The 20,346-nt window shown below is 44.2% G+C and overlaps 1 protein-coding gene across 1 annotated transcript in view; it reads left to right on the top strand.

Moving 5' to 3' along the window:
• Positions 1-20,346, top strand: part of adamtsl3 (ADAMTS-like 3) — a 464,545-nt gene that overhangs the window by 186,038 nt on the left and 258,161 nt on the right. The window contains exon 4 of the mRNA XM_060941127.1: positions 6,227-6,354. Within this exon, the coding sequence (XP_060797110.1) occupies positions 6,227-6,354 (128 nt within the window). The remainder of the gene's footprint in view (positions 1-6,226; positions 6,355-20,346) is intronic.

Genomic DNA, 20,346 nt, shown 5'->3' with positions numbered 1-20,346 from the left:
TATAGCCCAAGACATTTACACAAGCACGTGAAAATACACAGATCTTGGGGTTTTTTTCAAAAAGAAAATTGAATTTGTATAATGCAATGCCAAAAGCAATTATCCAACAAGTTTTTCAAACACAAACAGCACTAATCTATAAACTTCGAAAACTCTTTAGAAACCTTTGAAAATAAACATGGATAAACTAGAAATGTAAGCTCTCCTCGTTTACCTCTCTGATGTTGGTCAGTCCTGCTGTCATGACTGACTTGGGTCGAATTTTGTGCTAATTTTCGAGGAGATCCAAAAAGTTATTGGTGTAAAGGTTCATTATTTCTTGAATATTTATTTTTTATTTCTTTTTTTTTTCTTGGAATTAAGAAATACATATGAAAATACCTTTATTTTAGTTGCTTAAAATTAATTGTTATCCTAATAATATAATATAATATAATATAATATAATATAATATAATATAATATAATATAATATAATATAATATAATATAATATATATTTTTTGTGGTGGCACAGTGGTGTAGTGGTTAGCACTGTTACTTCACAGCAAGAAGGTTCTGGGTTCGAGCCCAGCAGCTGACGAGGGCCTTTCTGTGTGGAGTTTGTATGTTCTCCCCGTGTCTGTGTGGGTTTCCTCCGGGTGCTCTGGTTTCCCCCAAAGACATGCAGGTTAGGCTAATTGATGGCTCTAAATTGACCGTAGGTGTGAATGTGAGCGTGAATGGTTGTTTGTCTCTATGTGTCAGCCCTGCGATGACCTGGAAACTTGTCCAGGGTGTACCCTGCCTCTCGCCCATAGTCAGCTGGGATAGGCTCCAGCTTACCTGTGACTCTGTACAGGATAAGTGTCTACAGATAATGGATGGATATATTTTTTTGTACTTCCAAATAGCAGTTTTCACCCTCACCCTGAGAAATTAAAGGAAAAATCAACATATGTGTTTTAATATGGTGTACGGCCACTGTGAGCCATCAGAACCTGCTTCAGTGTGTTTTAGACTAGATATTGGAAGGATGAACAGCATTGCTGCAAATGATGTATCCTTAAATGGTGTGATGATGATGATGATGATGATGATGATGATGATGGTAGTAGTGGAGAGTGCTGTTTAACAGAACAGTCAATAATCTCCCATAGGTTTTTAACCGGATCTCTTCCATTCTCATCAAAACATTCAGTCAGTCCTGTGGATGGGGACAGAGTCATCCTGGAAGAAAGCACACCCATCAGGATAGAAATGTTTAATCACAGGATTATCATTCAGTATAACCATGCATTAATTTGCAGTGAGCCTTGAATCCAAAAATAAGCAGTCAGTAACATGAAGAACCCTATTTAAAACCTTTCAATTTTCCATGTGATCAGTGGGATCAAATCCTCCACTATGCTGGCTTAATATTGAGGGCCAGCAGTACGTGTGCTTACAGAATAGTGCACAATGAAAAAGGTTTGCAAATTAGTGAAGATGAACAAAAATGGCCCTTTGAAGCTAGTTATCAGCTACTAGCACATATTATGTATATAACCAAGCTTGGGTGTCGAGGAAAGTCGCTGTCCATAGTTACTGCTGGACTGAGGTGAGTAATTAGGCTTTGTTTTTTTATAATGGAGTCTGGTCATGGAAAGGATGTGCATTTTACATTTAGGCATTCAGTGCCACCCATGCAGATTTCACCGCACTCATTACAGAATGGAAGGAAGTCCAAGCAGAGGACACCTTCAGGTTCACAGTTTATATCCAATTCCCAAAAAATGTCAGTAGTCAGATTAACTAGTCTGAATTGGCCCCTATATATATATATATATATATATATATATATATATATATATATATATATACGTATCAACAATCATATATATATATATATATATATATATATGATTGTTAGGCTAGCAGAAAGGGCTTTACTGAGACGAAGGATTTGCCAGCTGAGAAGCCTTTCTATGGTTTGAACCCATGTCTTGTGGAACAGTATGTTTTCATTGGCAGCTGCTGATAGACTCTTTAATCTGAGCTGCTGTAGAACAAGCACTTGAATTTCCAACATGGCTGTCCAACTTCAGGAATCAAGACACACACGGCCAACACATGTGTAGCACTGGATAGCACACACACAACACTGAAGCCTAATCCATGAATTCACTGCAGTTGTTTCAGTAATAAATTTAGATGTCAGAAAATCCATGGACTATTCATATACCATTCCAGAATATTAGTTCTTAATTTCTTAGTTTCCCAGATAATCAGATATATTGTGATATTCAGCAAATCAAATAACACATGATATGCTGCCAAGGTGCATTTACAGCGATAATGGTGACAAATGAAAATGGTTACATGTAGGCATAGTTCATAATCATAGGTGTAAATATAAGCATAATCACATCCAATGTAGGAAGAATATTTAATTGTTTAATTATTTACTATTCATAATAAAATTATTAATTGCAAGCCTTTTGCAAAGGCGGTGTGGTGGTGTAGTGGTTAGCACTGTCGCCTCACAGCAAGAAGGTTCTGGGTTTGAGCCCAGTGACCGACGGGAGCCTTTCTGTGTGGAGTTTGCGTGTTGTCTGCGTGGGTTTCCTCCGGGTGCTCCGGTTTCCCCCACAGTCCAAAGACATGCAGGTTAGGCAAATTGCTGGCTCTAAATTGACCGTATGTGTGTGTGAATTGTTGTTTGTCTCAATGTATCAGCCCTGCGATGACCTGGCGACTTGTCCAGGGTGTACCTCGCCCATAGTCAGCTGGGATAGGCTCCAGCTTGCCTGCAACCCTGCACAGGATAAGCGGTTATGGATAATGGATGGAAGCCTTTTGCAATGCCCTTGGTAGGATTGAAGTGTTTTGTGAAATAAAGAACTGCTTATGATTTACAGACCAATCAGCTGAGGCTAAGGTTCGAGACATTATAAATTAATCTATTTAACACTGCACTTTAAAGTCACTAATGCTCAGTGATCTAGATGCAAAGATCAGTTTTAACAGCTCTATTTGAAATATCTGTGCTTTGTTTGTCTTTTTTAATTTGTACCAAAATCCTTCAAATGCTGTTTGCCTTGGCTCATGAAGGAGAAAGAAAGTTTAGACATTTTCAGAGTTGTCTACATGAGTAAAGGGAGTAAATGGAATAACTACATAAGGGATTTGGATTTGGTAAGTAACACAGTGAAAAGGCTAAGCTCATGTTCAAGGCCTTGATTTTAGGGGCATTAGCCAGTTAGTGGTAACACCAGGAAAATCCCACAACGGCTAGAGTTGGGCCCTTGGGAAAAACCCTTAACCCATAATTGCTTACCTTGTGATTCTGCCTTATTTGTTGCCTTGGATAAAAGTGTCATGAGTAAATGCAGTGAATGTGTCTTTGGCAATTTGGAGATAGTACTAGAACTCAACAAATTGTGTTAAATGGATTTGCACAGTCCCAATACAGAGAGTAGAATTTAAGATTGTGTTGTCCTGTCACTGATTCTCTTTCTTTCCATAATCTTTTTATTATCCCTTTTTCCTCTATGGAAATGTAGGATGGCTTGCTGATCTCACACTGTACCACAGAGCCAAATTTCTTCCATCTGGTCAGTTTTTTTTTTTTTTTTGTCCAGGACATACTCACCTGCCCCTTGTGTGTTCAGGATGCTTCAAGATCTTTTCTTTAGATTTTTTTTAGATATACTGCTCATGATGGAATAAGAAAGTTCCTCTGAGCCCTCAAGACATTTTTTAAGGAAATGTCTCAATGAGTAAATGGAATAACAATGTATAGGACTTCAAGTGGATAATAAACTCAGGGAAAGCCCAGCTCATGTTCAAGGCTGTGGATTTGGGGGGCATTAGCTCTTAGGCGGGGGTGTCAGAACTTGTTGAAAGGTGAATTATGTGAATTATAAATAATGTCAGTGAATAAATGAGTGTTTTTTACTCTGAGGAGAGATCTGGAGTTCAGTTCTTGTGGAAGTACTGCCCAGGAACAATATGTTGCAAGCGTGTGTAGATCAGTTTCGGCTCTTAAAACCCAGTAGGGTGGTGTTTGGAGCACGACATTACAGGAAACACTCACCTCCCTTCTGAGTGTACAGGAGTGTACAAGATCTCTTTTTTTAGATTCCTGAGATATACTGCATGCTTTGGCTTATGAAGGAGAAAGAAGGAGCCTTTGAGACATTTGTAAGGAACAATCAAGTAAAAATGGAATAACACCATATGGTATTTGGATTTACCGTAGGAAAGCCTAGCTTGCATTTAGTTTGGAGAGGATCTCCTTTAGAATTGGTCTAACTGGCCGTGTTTTAGCAATGTTAATGGAGATTTGGGATTCGGGGTCAAGGAACAGGCATGTGCTGTCATTGTAGATCGAACTGTAAGTTGTTTATGCTTCGATTGGAGTAACAACTCACTAAGACATGAGCGTGCAGCTGACTTGGGTGTGGCCAAGACAGAGCCAGAGGAGAAACAGAGCAATACAGGAAGCCAAAAAGAGAACTCTGTCTACATTTCATGTTTTAAATCACACATTATGGATGACATTGCACACAATGGGTTGAATTCAGAGTTAAGTATGCATAATGAGCAATCATAAAAATTGTGCACATCGGTATTTAGATAATCTACATAATTATGGGAGTTGGATGCATTTGGTAGAGTTTGACAAAAGCAGAGGCTTGCCTCATTTTCCTTGCACAATATCAGAATGGTATGTGACACAATCCCTAGTCTTGAACAATGCCTCTGGTAGAGATACTGGTCACCTCATTAGTAGTACAGATTGATGAAGCGTTGTGCATAATGCCATGGTGCGTACAGCCCAATTATCTGATATGATGGTTTGGAAAGCATATAACACACCGGAGCATGTATGTTCTATCATCAATGTAGTGGCACACTGGCCCTGAAGGATATAATGCCCACAGCAAGAGATGCAAGAGATCGTCATTGTCATCATCATTGCAAATCACTGGCGTTGGTAACGCAATTAAGGAGACAAGTTTGCTTGGTTAAACTAGGCTGCACTAGCTGCCATTGGTACCTTTGGCACACAAGCCCAGGAAGCACTCAATAATCACCTCATCAGTATGAGATGTAAAAAAAAATAAAAAATACACATGATGCAATGGACTGCCCTGAGGCACTTGTCTGCATGACGTGTTATTCCTGTGGAATCAGGTTTCTAAGACTGCAACAGTAGAACTAATGAGCTGTGCGGAACGCAGCGAGGCCACTACAGCAAGCCAGAACACAAAGGTGGTCTTGTGAACAAGTATCTAAAGCACAATTTACTAAATTAGTTCTGAATTCATGTGGCTGATGCTCGGATTGGTTCTCTGATCTTCAGCTAGAGCTTTGGCGCTTGACGATAACGGACCAGTGGCTACTGAGCACATTGTACGCAGGGTATCGGTTACTGTATCACTGTTGGTGACATATAGGATCAAGTATCACAGAAGTCAGTTTCACAAAGGTGCAAGATGCTGTCAGGAAGTGCAGTAATGACTAGCAAAACAGGCAATAGTAATGGTACACTAAGCAGAAAGTCTGACCAGTTTTGTTTTGTTTTCAAGAAATTTATACCTAAGAGACTTAAACATCTTCTTACAATGACTGCTATTCCATATGCTACACATACCATATGTTGTACAAGCAGTGATCTGAACCATAGATCTGGGTCTGGAGTTCTACATTTAATTTCTACCAGTTTCATAGTTTGCTGAATTTCAGTAAAGGCTACATTCCTGACATGAGTGAGGGGGCACAAAAGGGGGTGTGACTTTCAAAATACACATAAGATATTGTTTTTTTTTCTCTTTCTCTCCTACTGTGTGAAATGTCTGTGAGACTTTGCTCTGACTTCACACACACCCACAGCCCAGTTTCCTTTGTGCGCTCAGTACAGGAAATCCACGTGTGTGTCTAGGGTGCTCGAGATCTTTTCTTTAGATACAAAGTTCATGGAGTTTATAAATGCTGCATACAGTGAGGTCATGTTGCAGACGCTTATGTAGTGTCATTTAGTTGGAGGCATTTGGACTTGTCAAAATTGGGCTTGGCCTAGTTTTGGTCCAGTAGAACCTCTGCTTCATTTTCTTTGCCTTTTTGAAATTCTTTCTTTCTTGTTACCATATTTCATTGATAGGAAGGAAGGCGTATAGGGTTAATGGACTTTTGTTGCATCATCAGGGTTAGGAGTACCTTTGGATGGGTTTTGGAATGAAATCATGTGTGTGTGTGTTTCAGACATCAAGGACCACACGCTCTGATGAGGAGAGGGACAATGGATGGGACGCTTGGGGAACATGGAGCGATTGCTCTCGCACCTGTGGAGGAGGAGCCTCTTACTCTTTACGGAGATGTCTCAATGGAGGGTTAGTAATTTTCCCACAACTTACACACACACACACACACACACACACACACACACAAACTAGTCCACTTCTATATATTTAAAAATCTCTCACTATGTCTTCATATTGTCTATATTACTTTTTTAAAGAAATAAGATTGACGACGGGGCGGCATGGTGGTGTAGTGGTTAGCGCTGTCGCCTCACAGCAAGAAGGTCTGGGTTCGAGCCCCATGGCCAGCGAGGGCCTTTCTGTGCGGAGTTTGCATGTTCTCCTGGTGTCCGCGTGGGTTTCCTCCGGGTGCTCCGGTTTCCCCCACAGTCCAAAGACATGCAGGTTAGGTTAACTGGTGACTCTAAATTGACCGTAGGTGTGAATGTGAGTGTGAATGGTTGTCTGTGTCTATGTGTCAGCCCTGTGATGACCTGGCGACTTGTCCAGGGTGTACCCCGCCTTTCGCCCGTAGTCAGCTGGGATAGGCTCCAGCTTGCCTGCGACCCTGTAGAACAGGATAAAGCAGCTACAGATAATGAGATGAGATGAGATTTATTCATGTTTCTTCTATACAATATTTGAACATCTACCCAATATTGTACCCATCAGTGTTATGGTTTCTTTGTAATTTTTTTGTATATCATAAGCTTTCATTTAAAATTCTGTTTTATATAGTTTTAATTGTGACTTTTATGGGGGGCACAGTGGTGCAGTGGTTAGCACTGTTGCTTAGCAGCAAGAAGATTCTGGGTTCAAACCTCGCAGCTGACTGGGGCCTTTCTCTGTATGTTCTCCCCATGCCTTGGTAGGTTTCCTCCAGGTGCTCCAGTTTCTTCCCAAAGTCCAAAGATATATGGATTAGGTCAACTAGCTACTCTAAATTGCCCATATGTGTGAATGGTTGTTCGTCACTGTGTTAGTCTTGCAACAGGTTGATGACCTGCCCAGGGTAAACACTGCCTTTCACCTGAAGTCAGCTGGGATTAGCTTCAGCTTCCTCTGTGACCCTGACAGATAAGCAGTCTAGATAATCGATAGATGTGGCTTTTATTAATATCACGACGTTATGCAGTATTAATAAAAGCTATTTATGTTATTCTGTTTGGAAACAATCTCGGTTAATTGAGGTTAACTTAAAGGGGAACTGAAGTCATTTTTAAACTTGTTTTATTTCTTAATTAACGTGTTATTCAATTATGTTTTCGGTTTTATTAACCTTATTTTGTGACTCGTATCGGCATATTATATTACACTTTTCAGCCTTTTCGGTTTGTAGCCATGTTGAATGTAGTTCATTTGGTCCACGGCAAGCATCACTTACCGGTATCTGTGCAATCTTCACGAGACTTGTGCGAGACTTCAAACGTGAAGTGTCAGCACTGCCATTTTGAAAACTGTTTACACAGCGGACAGATTGCCATATCATTCCAATTTAGATTAATTTTGAGATTTGCCAGCTTCATCAGTGATGGAGTGTCAGTCCTGCGCGCTGTGGCGCGTGCACCTGAAGGCGCGCCTCAGGCTGCGTGTGCGCTGAGTGGACTCTAGCATGCGTGCCGTGAACAAGGCGCACCTGAGCTCAATTAAGGAACTATGTGTTTGCCTATTTAAGGACTGTGCTGATCCATTTGCATTGTGAAGTATTATGATACACATGTACGCATTACCGAGCCTTTCTACCTGTTGTCCTCGCTTAGCCTTTGATGTACTGTTTGCACCTTGACCGACCCTTTTGCCTGTATTCTCGTTTTTGATCTAGCCTGCCATTTTGGATTGTTTGCCTGTGTATATATTGTCTCCCTGTACATTCTGCACTTTATTAAACTGTATACTTTTGCACATACATCTGCCTCCCTCAAGTACGTGACATGGAGATTATTCCATACGACTTCAAACCAACGTGGAGTAAAGAAGAGTTGGAAAGACGACAGGATAAGGACGAGTCCGTCGCGCTGGTATTTACGTCATTACTGTCGCACAATTAAAACGTGCCAGATCAGGCGGCTGGTGGGTTTTCAAAATAATAAATATATGCATGGATTTTTGTGATAAATACATATTATACTGAGCGCATTTCCCACATAATCCTCACTAAGGTTTCAGACAGCACTACAAAATGGCGTCCCCACTATATAGTGCCCTATATAGTGAGTAGGGAGCGATTTTGGACACAGGGAAAACTTCCGGCTTGATTACGTCAGCATTCAAAGGAGGACACGCGTGTCTTTTGACAACGTTGGCAGATGTTGGCCACTTTGATTTCCGCTGTACGTTTTACTTCCGTCTTATGATGTCTCGCACAGGTCTCAGCAAATCTCGTTTACTGCCATTGCTTTGACATATGGACTGATATATTACATAGCATATTTCAAACACTCATAACTTGCTATAGCAGTGACAGAATAGCTGTCAGAAATGCATTCCTACATTTTATAAAGTGAGATAAATAGAATTTTGATAATAAAAAAATTGCCTTCAGTTCCCCTTTAAACTTGAGGCCACAGTGCAATTATAAGAACTTTTTGAATATTTGTTTTCCAACACAGCCAACTATTAACTAAACCCTAACAATATATATTGTAAATATTGTTTGTATAAAGTATATATTGTTTAAAATTTCAACTGGGCTATGAAACATACAGTTTGCAATAGAATATCAACAAACACTGTAAATTCTAATTACTGTAATTAACCTTACTTAAAAAACAAACAAACATGCAAACCAGTTACCTTAAAGAACTAAGTAAAGTGGAATAGGAATTGTATGTTGTACTAACAAATGATTATTTATTTCTTTTTTAAGTAAGGTTAACTTTTTGAATTTCCAATGAAGGTAAGCCTTAACAGCTACTTTTATTCACACATGCCTCTGTACTTACTGTGTGTTTGAATGGACCAATCTCCTGCAAGTTCATTATCATACACAGTGTTGTAGTCGAGTCACTAAACCTCGAGTCCGAGTCCTGTCTCAAGTCCTTAGTGTTCAAGTCTGAGTCAAGTTCAAGTCATTAAAAAAAATTTCAAGTCGAGTCCACTATTGATCCAAGTCGAGTCTGAGAACAAGACTCCAACTGCACCATTTGACGGTGGCTGTTTTAGCGCCATTAACATTAGTTGGTTCCTGAACATGATGTATGAACAGGTGAATGTGCTTCTCGTTGTCAGGGAGTGCGAAGTATTCTGTCAGAGATGGTTGGGAGACAGATGTACCGGTAAGTGCAGAAGGTGTGTTTACGAATACATGTGAAGACAGGTAAACAGTCCAGAACGGCAGAAAAAATCGTAAAACAGTGAAACAGGCAATAGGTCGAGCGAGGCACAAACAGGCTATCGTAGACTTGGCAGAATCAAAGACGAGAAACAGGAACTCAGGAAACCAAACAAGGAAATAAGGCTGAGTAATGTCTCAGCAACACAACTCAATACTTCGCAAAGTAAGTGTGTTTTCACAGTTTTTATACAGGCACGCTGATTGCGCCTTAATCCTGTGCAGTTGTGAGTCATTTACAGCGTGCGCAAGAGAGTCTGCTTGGCGCGCGCACTGTCCAGAGCACACCCAAGAGTCCATCTAATGCATGCGTCAAGGCGCACAGGTGTGACACTCTTACATGAAATTAGTACAAAATTAATGTACTGTAGATATAAATATCTTACGCGAAATTATTATGGCATGTTACAAAAAAAAAAATCCGAGTCTTCGTCTCCAGTTTACAAGTCTGAATGCAGTTAATGCACAAGTCCGAGTCATCAGTGCTCAAGTCCGAATCAAGTCACAAGTCCTTAAAATTAGGACATAAGTCGGACTTGAGTCAGAGTCCTGGACTCGAGTAGGACCAGCCTGATTATACATGAACTTTTTATTATATTGTGCTGATAAAGTAGTTTGATTTTAATCTTGTGATCTCCAAGCAACTAGTTTGTGGTGTTGGTTTGCCAATTGTCCCAAGTTACTTAACTAGCCTTATGTTTTGGTTAGCCTGTATTGTGCATGAAAAGACAATGGAAATAGCCTTTATTAACACTGCATAAGTCATGATATTGATGATGATATTGAGTTAACAAGATGATAATACCATTATACCATTAATGGCTATTCATATATGACTGAGTTGGCTATTAATGTCTCATCTCATCTCATTATCTGTAGCCGCTTTATCCTGTTCTACAGGGTCTCAGGCAAGCTGGAGCCTATCCCAGCTGACTACGGGCGAAAGGCGGGGTACACCCTGGACAAGTCGCCAGGTCATCACAGGGCTGACACATAGACACAGACAACCATTCACACTCACATTCACACCTACGGTCAATTTAGAGTCACCAGTTAACCTAACCTGCATGTCTTTGGACTGTGGGGGAAACCGGAGCACCCGGAGGAAACCCATGCAGACACGGTTATTAATGCATACACTTTATTTTTTTTCCTGATCTGTGAAGGATGAGTGCATGTATGAATTCACCATAATAAATTTAATTATGAATTTATTCTGAATTCGTAAATTACTCACAGTTATTTACATGCACACAATACACTTTATGAAACAGACTTGGAGTGCTTGGCATAAGGTTTATTATTACTCTTAAGGCTGGCTTTGTAACCCGGGTGTGTCAGTCACATAAGCGTAGAGGCGTGATGTAGGTTGCCAAATGAGGGTTAATTTAGAAAAAAAAAAAATGAACAAAGCTGAACTCTTCCAAAAGACACCCTGCAAAAACAAATTCAACGAAGCTTAGCTTGGCATTTGATAGAAGCATTGAGATGAAAACACAGTGAAAGATTTATTACTGAAAATAATGTTACTGTAACATGTTATGATCACTAGCTCTTATGTAAAGTGAGTTTTATGTTTCATATTTTATGAATACTGATGGAAATACCATGGCACTTTAATAACAAATTTATATAGCTTTTCTCTGTCCATTAAGTAATGCAAGTTTAATTTAATCATTTATTAAGATTTCTACGTATACACAGTGCAATATCATGACACCGTAATAAGTAAATGCATATTTCTCTGACCCTAACTTTGAGTTCATTTGGATTTTTAGTTTGACATATCACGTCACCATTATATCACTTTAACATACCAGAACTGCACTGAGCTATAAAGTCAGCTGTCCTGAGGTTCTAACATGCAGTAAGTCAGCCCAGAAAATGTCATAACACTGCCTTGTGTCAACAACAACAACAAAAAAATGTAGCTTGACTTGGGATGTCGTTTTGAAATTTGTCTTTAAATAAAGCCTGTAGGAATAAGGCTTTATAAATGTTTATGGAGGTTTATCTCAGATATACAGTACATGTCTGGAGACGTGATTGAAAAAGTTTGGCTTAAATGTTTGTGGGAATGTAGTGGACAGTACTAGTGCATCTCAAGCATTTCGAATATCATGAAAAAAGTTCTCATCTCATTATCTCTAGCCGCTTTATCCTGTTCTACAGGGTTGCAGGCAAGCTGGAGCCTATCCCAGCTGACTACGGGCGAAAGGCGGGGTACACCCTGGACAAGTCGCCAGGTCATCACAGGGCTGACACATAGACACAGACAACCATTCACACTCACATTCACACCTACGGTCAATTTAGAGTCACCAGTTAACCTAACCTGCATGTCTTTGGACTGTGGGGGAAACCGGACCACCCGGAGGAAACCCACGCAGACACAGAGAGAACATGCAAACTCCACACAGAAAGGCCCTCGCCGGCCACGGGGCTCGAACCTGGACCTTCTTGCTGTGAGGCGACAGCATTAACCACTACACCACCATGCCGCCCCTGAAAAAAGTCCTTTTTTATTGAATTCAAAAAGGTAAACTTTCATACACTCTCAGAAAATAAAGTACATTACTGTACCTTTAGGGGTACAATGGCTTGTCACTGGGGCAGAACCCTCTAAGGTATTTATTTATACCCCTTATATACTGCTTGGGAACATATATGTACCTTTTTGGCCCTAAAATGGTGCACATAGTTACCTTGAGGTCCAATAATGAGCCCTAGAGGGTAGTGTAGATTGTACCTTCAGGGACAGAAATGGACTCCTACTGTGTCCTTATTTCTGACAGTGTATATTCTATATTCATTATACTGTATGTAAAGTGAAATATTTCAATTCTTTTTTTTTGGTTTTAATTTTGATGATTACAGCTTATAGCTCATGAAAATCAGAAATTCAGTATCTGAAATTATTAGATTTCCTAAGATCACTCAAAACACGATTAACAATACAGAAACATCCAACTTCTGAAAAATATGTTCATTTACACACTCAATACTTGGTTTGGGCTCCTTTAACATGAATTACTGCATCAATGTGGCGTGGCATGGAGACGGTCAGCCTGTAGCATTGCTGAGGTGTTATTGAAGCCCAGGTTGCTCTGATGGTGATCTTCAACTCGTCTGTATTTTTGGGTCGGGTGTTTCTCATCTTCCTCTTGAGAGTAGCCCATAGATTCTCTGTGGGGTTCAGGTCAGACGAGTTGGCTGGCCAATCAAGCACAGTAATATCATGGTCAGCAAACCATTTGGTAGTAGTTTTGGCACTGTGAGCTTGAAATTAGGCTTGACATTAGGAACGTGACAGTTGTAGTCCCTTTCCTGAAGATGTCTGTGAGTAGTGGCTCTTGATGCACTGACACCAGCCTCAGTCCACTCCTCGTGAAGTTCTCCCAAGTTCTTGAATCAACTTTTCTTAACAATCCTCTCAAGGCTGCGGTCATTCCTGTTGCTTGTGCACCTTTTCCAGCCAGCTTTTTCAGCAATGACCTTCTGTGGCTTAGCCTCCTTGTGGAGGGTGTCGATGATCGTTTTCTGGACAACTGTCAAGTCAGCAGTCTTCCCCATAATTGTGGTTGTGTGTACTGAACTCGAAATGAAATATTCTAATATTTTGAGATTTTTTTTTTGCACTGTAGGCCATAATTATAAAAATTAAGATAGAAAATGCTTGAAACATTCTAGTTTATGTGTAATGAGTCTAGCATATATTAAATTTTCACTTTCTTAAATAACTGATGGAAAATATTGAACTTTTTCATGATATTCTAATTGTTTGAGCTGCACTAGTCGATTCAGTTTACTCAAGAACTCAATTTCTGTTCTAATCCATGCCTCATGATGGCAGCACTCATAAGACACTGTATCTGTTTGTTGTGCATGTTGAGAATAGACAAGAACAGATTACATACAGTAAAAACAAATACACATTTGTAAGGCAAAAATGGTTGAGGTAACAATGGTTGAGTTTAAGAATGTTAACAACGAGTTAACCATGGTTGAAGTTGAGAAAGCATAATATTGTTTGTTCTCATCACAATTCCCTACCTGCTTTTGGTAAGAGATCAGGTCTAGTCCTGTAAGACTAATGCAGGTGTGATGTTGCCCTATAAAATAAATAAATAAATAAATAAATAAGAAAAGAACCCCTTTTATAGTGTTGTTAATTTGTTTTTGTTTTTTTAATACATTTAACCTTAGCCCTGTGATGACCTGGTGACTTGTCCAGGGTGTAACCCGCTGTAGCAGTTCGTATGGGTGGGTGGAGCACAAAGGATGGCAGGACAGAGATCAGGTTTTGGAATAGGGGCTTTTATTGCCACACTTTTCAGTGAACAATTTTCTCAAACAGACACACACACATGACTGGCATCTTGTTCGGGGATCAGCTCCTCTGCTCTCCGCTCTCCCTCCTTAAATAGGGCGCGGTCACTGGGAAAACACACACAAACAGGTTAATTGCAGTCAGGTGTAGTGATTCTGCCACTTACCTTCCCTGACTCCGCCCTCCTGTCACAGACCAGCGCTTGACCACGTCCCCGCTGCCACATACCCCCACCGCCCGACTCAGGCCGGGCAGCCGTCTGGCCTGCAGCCGACTCCCCCCCCCCTTGACGGGAGACGAAGTCCGGCCACGACCATCTGCGCCCCCGGCCTGTGGACCACCTTAAAATTGAAGGGTTGGAGTGCCAGATACCAACGGGTGATCCGCGCGTTGGCATCTTTCATGCGGTGGAGCCACTGGAGGGGCGCGTGGTCCAAACAGAGGGTGAAAGGGCGCCCCAGCAGGTAGTAACGGAGGGTGAGGACCGCCCACTTGATCGCCAGACACTCTTTCTCGATCGTGCTGTAGCGCCCCTCACGCACTGACAGCTTCCTGCTAATGTACAGGACGGGGCGGTCCTCCCCCTCCACCTCCTGGGACAAAACCGACCCCAGCCCTCTGTCCGACGCATCGGTCTGTAACACAAAGGGGAAAGAAAAGTCAGGGGAGTGTAAAAGTGGCCCCCCACACAGTGCAGCCTTCACCTCAGAAAAAGCCCGCTGGCATTGCTCCATCCACTGGACCGGATCTGGTGCCCCCTTTTTAGTGAGATCAGTCAGCAGGCTGGTGACATCCGAATAATTAGGTATAAACCTACGGTAATAGCCAGCCAGCCCCAGGAACTGTCTCACCCCCTTTTTGGTCTTGGGCCTCGGGCAGGCCGCAATCGCTGCCGTCTTATTAATTTGGGGACGCACCTGCCCGTTGCCCAAGTGGAAGCCCAGATACCGTACTTCCACCTGCCCAATCGCACACTTCTTTGGGTTGGCTGTGAGCCCCGCTCGTCTCAGCGACCTAAGGATGGCCCTCAGATGTTCGAGGTGCCTCTGCCAGTCATTACTATAGATGATGATATCATCTAGGTAGGCGGCCGCATAAGTGGCGTGAGGGCGGAGGACTCTGTCCATCAGCCGCTGAAACGTAGCGGGCGCCCCAAACAGCCTAAACGGAAGGGTGACGAATTGGTGTAAACCAAACAGTGTGGAAAAGGCCATTTTTTCTCGGGATAGGGGAGTCAAGGGGATCTGCCAATATCCCTTTGTCAAATCCAGTGTCGAATAAAAGCGAGCAGTGCCGAGTCGATCAAGCAACTCATCAATACGAGGCATTGGGTACGCATCGAATTTAGACACCGCGTTGACTTTTCTGTAGTCCACACAGAACCGGACCGACCTGTCGGCCTTAGGGACCAAGACCACCGGGCTGCTCCAGTCACTGTGGGACTCCTCGACGATGCCCATTTCGAGCATGGTCTCAAGTTCTTCCCGAACCACCTTTTTTTTGTGTTCGGGTAGTCTGTAAGGGCGGCTACGCACTACTACCCCCGGGGGCGTCTCTATGTGGTGCTCTATGAGGTTAGTGCGACTGGGCAGGGGCGAGAACACATCCGAAAATTCGGTCTGCAACTGGGCGACCTCCGTGAATTGGGTCCGGGAGAGGTGGTCTCCACAGGGGACCGGAGAGGTACGTGATGTCAATGCCCCTTTTTGAACCTCCGGCTCCAGCTCCGCCTTCTCCGGAACCACCGACACCAATGCCATGGGGACCTCCTCATTCCAGAGTTTAAGCAGATTGAGGTGGTAAATCTGTAGCGCCCCACCCCTGTCCACTCGCCTTACCTCATAGTCGACATCCCCGACTCGCCGTGTGACCTCAAAGGGCCCTTGCCACTTGGCGATCAATTTGGAGCTCGACGTGGGCAACAGTACGAGTACCTTATCTCCCAGTGTGAACTCTCTAAGGCATGTACCCTTGTTGTACAGGCGGGCTTGCCGTTCTTGGGCCTGCCGCAAATTCTCCTGGGTTAGGTGAGTGAGCGTGTGGAGTTTTGCGCACAGGTCCATAACGTATTGAATTTCGTTCTTACTTTGTGAAGGTCCCTCCTCCCAATTTTCCCGCAGCACGTCTAGAATGCCGCGCGGCTTACGTCCATATAATAATTCGAACGGGGAGAACCCCGTGGAGGCTTGGGGAACCTCTTGCACTGAAAACAACAAGGGCTTGAGCCACTTATCCCAATTACGTGCGTCCTCACTTATGAATTTTTTAATGATATTTTTGAGGGTGCGATTGAACCGTTCCACTAAACCGTCCGTTTGTGGGTGATACACGCTGGTGCGGATCGGCTTAATCCCCAATAACCCATACAGTTCGCGCAGTGTCCGTGACATAAATGTGGTGCCTTGATCAGTTATAATCTCTTTCGGGATTCCAACTCGGGAGATAACGCGGAAGAGCACCTCCGCAATACTGCGTGCTGAGATATTGCGCAGAGGCACTGCTTCCGGGTATCGCGTTGCATAGTCCACCTGAACTAATATAAAGCGGTACCCTTGTGCTGACCGATCTAATGGCCCGACGAGATCCATCCCAATCCTTTCAAACGGGGTCTCGATTAATGGTAGAAGGCGCAAAGGCGCTTTTGGAATGGCCGCTGGATTTACTAACTGGTATTCACGGCACGCCGTACAGCACCTACGAACATTGCCGCGAATCCCCGGCCAATAGAATCGGGCCATTATTTGGGCTAGTGTCTTATCCTGCCCTAAGTGTCCAGCCATGGGATTAAAGTGAGCCGCCTGGAATACCAATTCCCAGCGGTTCTTTGGAATTAAAAGTTGCGTGACTCGCTCTTTAGTTTGAGTGTCCTGCGTCACTCGGTATAACCTATCCTTCATAATTGCGAAGTAGGGGAAGGACGGGGTGGCGTTCGGTTGGAGCGTTTGACCATTGATTACTCTCACTTGGTCAAACGCATGTCGCAGAGTCTCGTCTCGCGATTGTTCTAATGGGAAATCCACGAGGGATTCCCCAATAGAGAGAGGAGGAGCCAGCGGCTCCTCACTCTGACGCGGAGATGACGTGGACGGCTCTGTGACAGCTGCTCCCACCAAAGCGACACCGGGACCTCCCCCTGTCAAATGGCAGGACCCACTCTTTACTAAGCGTCCCATTAAATCCCGAAATCCCGGCCAATCAGTCCCCAAAATTACAGAGTGGGTAAGGCGAGGATTAACCGCCGCCTTCACTATAAATTTTTCCCCTCGGAAAAAAATGTGGACCGACACCAAAGGGTAGCTGTGAACGTCCCCGTGCACACACAACACCTTCACCCCCCGTGCTCCCCCCAATGCCTCGTTTTGAACCAGGTTTTGGTGAATTGAGGTCTGGTTACAACCAGAATCCACCAACGCCTGATATGTATCCCCTTGGATACTCACCGGTATGCGATACGTTCCGGCCCAATCGAGGGCGGCCTCTGGCACGTCGGGGATCCGAACCACCGCGCCCACTTCCATCGCCATGCACTGCTGTTGTAGGTGGCCCGGCTCCCCGCAGCTCCAGCAGACCGGCCCGGGCTTTCCCTCTGCACCGGTGTTCTGGGGCTCACTCACCTGAGGTGGGAGAGAGACAGACACAGAAAGGAGAAACGGGAGGGCACCGCAGGTGCGGCGGGCCGGCTAGGGAGGTGCTGGCCCCCGCCTCCGCGGTGGGGGAATGGGGCGAGGACGGGACACAGGAGGAGGGGGAGAGAGAGAGAGAGAGAGAAGAGGAGGGAAGAGAAGATGCCGTCTGCTGTCCTGCCACCGGGACAGCCGCCAAATGGTCCTCTGCCAGCTCGACTGCCTGATCCAGCGACGCCGGGCAGTGGCACTGGACCTACTCCACGGTTCCGGTTGGCAAGCGAGCGATGAACTGTTCCAGCACCACCTGGTCGATGATTCCCTCGGCTTCACGGTTGTCGGCCCTCAACCACCACCAGCAGGCGTCCCGGAGCTGCTGGCAAAACGCGAACGGCCGGCCGACTTCCTCCAAGCGCAACGCGCGGAAGCGCTGGCGCTGCTGTTCTGGGGTGTGCCCCACGCGCTGGAGGACGGCCTGGCGGAGGTCCGCGTAGGCCAGCCGGCGGTCGGCGGGGAGCTGTAGCGCGGCCAGCTGTGCCTCTCCCGTTAGCAGGGGGAGGAGGCTCGCCGCGCGCTGCTCCATCGGCCACACCGAGGCTTCAGCAACGTGCTCAAAGAGCATGATGAACGCCTCGGGATCGTCCTGCGGGCCCATCTTGGGGACGGTGAGGGGAGACGGGCCCGCGGTAGGAGCGCTGGTGGAGGTGGTGCGAGGAGGTGCCGGAACGCCTCTCGATCTTCTTGTTGGGCCAGTACCAGGGCCTCGAAGCGTCGCTCTTGCTCCTTCCGGAGGGTGACGAGCGCCTGGTGCTGGCTTTGCTGGGCCGTGGCGAGGGCGTGGACCAGGTCGGCAAACGGGGAGGACTCCATGGGGCTGCTCGGCTGGTGCTCCACTTTTCCCGGGTTTCGGCACTACTGTAGCAGTTCGTATGGGTGGGTGGAGCACAAAGGACGGCAGGACAGAGATCAGGTTTTGGAATAGGGGCTTTTATTGCCACACTTTTCAGTGAACAGTTTTCTCAAACAGACACACACACACGACTGGCGTCTTGTTCAGGGATCAGCTCCTCTGCTCTCCGCTCTCCCTCCTTAAATAGGGCACGGTCTCTGGGAAAACACACACAAACAGGTTAATTGCAGTCAGGTGTAGTGATTCTGCCACTTACCTTCCCTGACTCCGCCCTCCTGTCACAGGCCGGCGCTTGACCATGCCCCCGCTGCCACACCCGCCTTCACCCGTAGTCAGCTGGGATAGGCTCCAGCTTGCCTGCGACCCTGTAGAACAGGATAAAGCGGCTAGAGATAATGAGATGAGATGAGATTTAACCTTGGGCGGCATGGTGGTGTAGTGGTTAGCGCTGTCGCCTCACAGCAAGAAGGTCCGGGTTTGAGCCCTGTGGCCGGCGAGGGCCTTTCTGTGCGGAGTTTGCATGCTGTCTGCGTGGATTTCCTCCGGGTGCTCCGGTTCCCCCCCCCATTCCAAAGACATGCAGGTTAGGTTACTGGTAACTGGTAACTCTAAATTGACCGTAGGTGTGAATGGTTGTCTGTGTCTATGTGTCAGTCCTGTGATGACCTGGCGACTTGTCCAGGGTGTACCCTGCCTTTCGCCCGTAGTCAGCTGGGATAGGCTCTAGCTTGCCTGCAACCCTGTAGAACAGGATAAAGCGGCTAGAAATAATGAGATGAGACATTTAACCTTGGTATACATTGACTGTTGGTTTTTCAATTTGAAGCATTGCATTACTATTACAGTGATGTTCAAGGACTGCTACAGTAAAACATGTACGTATGTACAGTTCTTGGCTGACAGGAATAGAACCTGATGTGATCTTCTGCTGTTGTAGCTCATCTGCTTGAGGATTCAATGTCTTGTGCATTCTAAGATGCTTTTCTGCTCACCACGGGTGTAAAGAGTAGTTATTTGAGTTACCACAGCAATTCTGTCAGCAAGGTATTTCCATCTACACACCCACCAGTCATTAGAGACTATGAAACTGAAAATCCTAGAAAATCAGTTAGTCTCTGAAATGCTCAAACCAGCCCGGAGATCACATTTTGTCCCCCATTGTGAAATTTAATGTGAATATTACCTGGATTTATGCATTGTGCTGCCATAACATGATTGGCTGATTGGATGAAAGAGAATGCGGGTTTACAGTTGTCCCTGGCAACACTTCCTATTTTTAAAAGATATTTATCTTTTACTCATCATCCCTGAGTTGTTCCTTAATTTTCCACAGCTCAGTCTTTCTGCCCATCATCAGGTAACTCAAGTGAAGGGAAGTGGACAGTTATGAAGACAACTGTCGGTCTTATGTCAGAGCTGTCTCAGTTATAGCTGGCCTGAGAGAGGGAAAAGCAGCGGGCCATTTCCAGAATTTCTCTCATACTTGATGTTTCCTTTTCACTTCCTTTCTTTGCAACTTCTGTTAGTGTTCTCTCCAGGCTATGAAAATAGACATTGTTAATTATGCATTCAAGTGCTCGTTTGATGATAGAGAATCCAGCACTTTCAGAAATGCATTCATTATGTGCGTAATTATAATGCATTTTGGGAAAAACTTATTAAAACTTGCTGAATGCACAGAAATAATGAAATAATTTTCATTATTGTATTTTTTTTTTTTTGCTCACTTGCTAAATTATGATCACTATATGCAATTTCTTTATTGGGGAAAAAAAGTGATTTCTCCCTGTAGTACTCACTGCAGGTATTAAAGTGTACGCACTAAAGATTAAAGAATATTTCTTTCTTCTATATTAATCCGGTTTGTATTTGAAACCCTGAACATTGT

The sequence above is a fragment of the Neoarius graeffei genome, chromosome 15 (assembly GCF_027579695.1).
Source record: "Neoarius graeffei isolate fNeoGra1 chromosome 15, fNeoGra1.pri, whole genome shotgun sequence".
Classification (NCBI taxonomy): Eukaryota; Metazoa; Chordata; class Actinopteri; order Siluriformes; family Ariidae; genus Neoarius; species Neoarius graeffei.
Note: the sequence above shows the minus strand (reverse complement) of the source record. Positions and strands in the feature narration are given on the sequence as shown.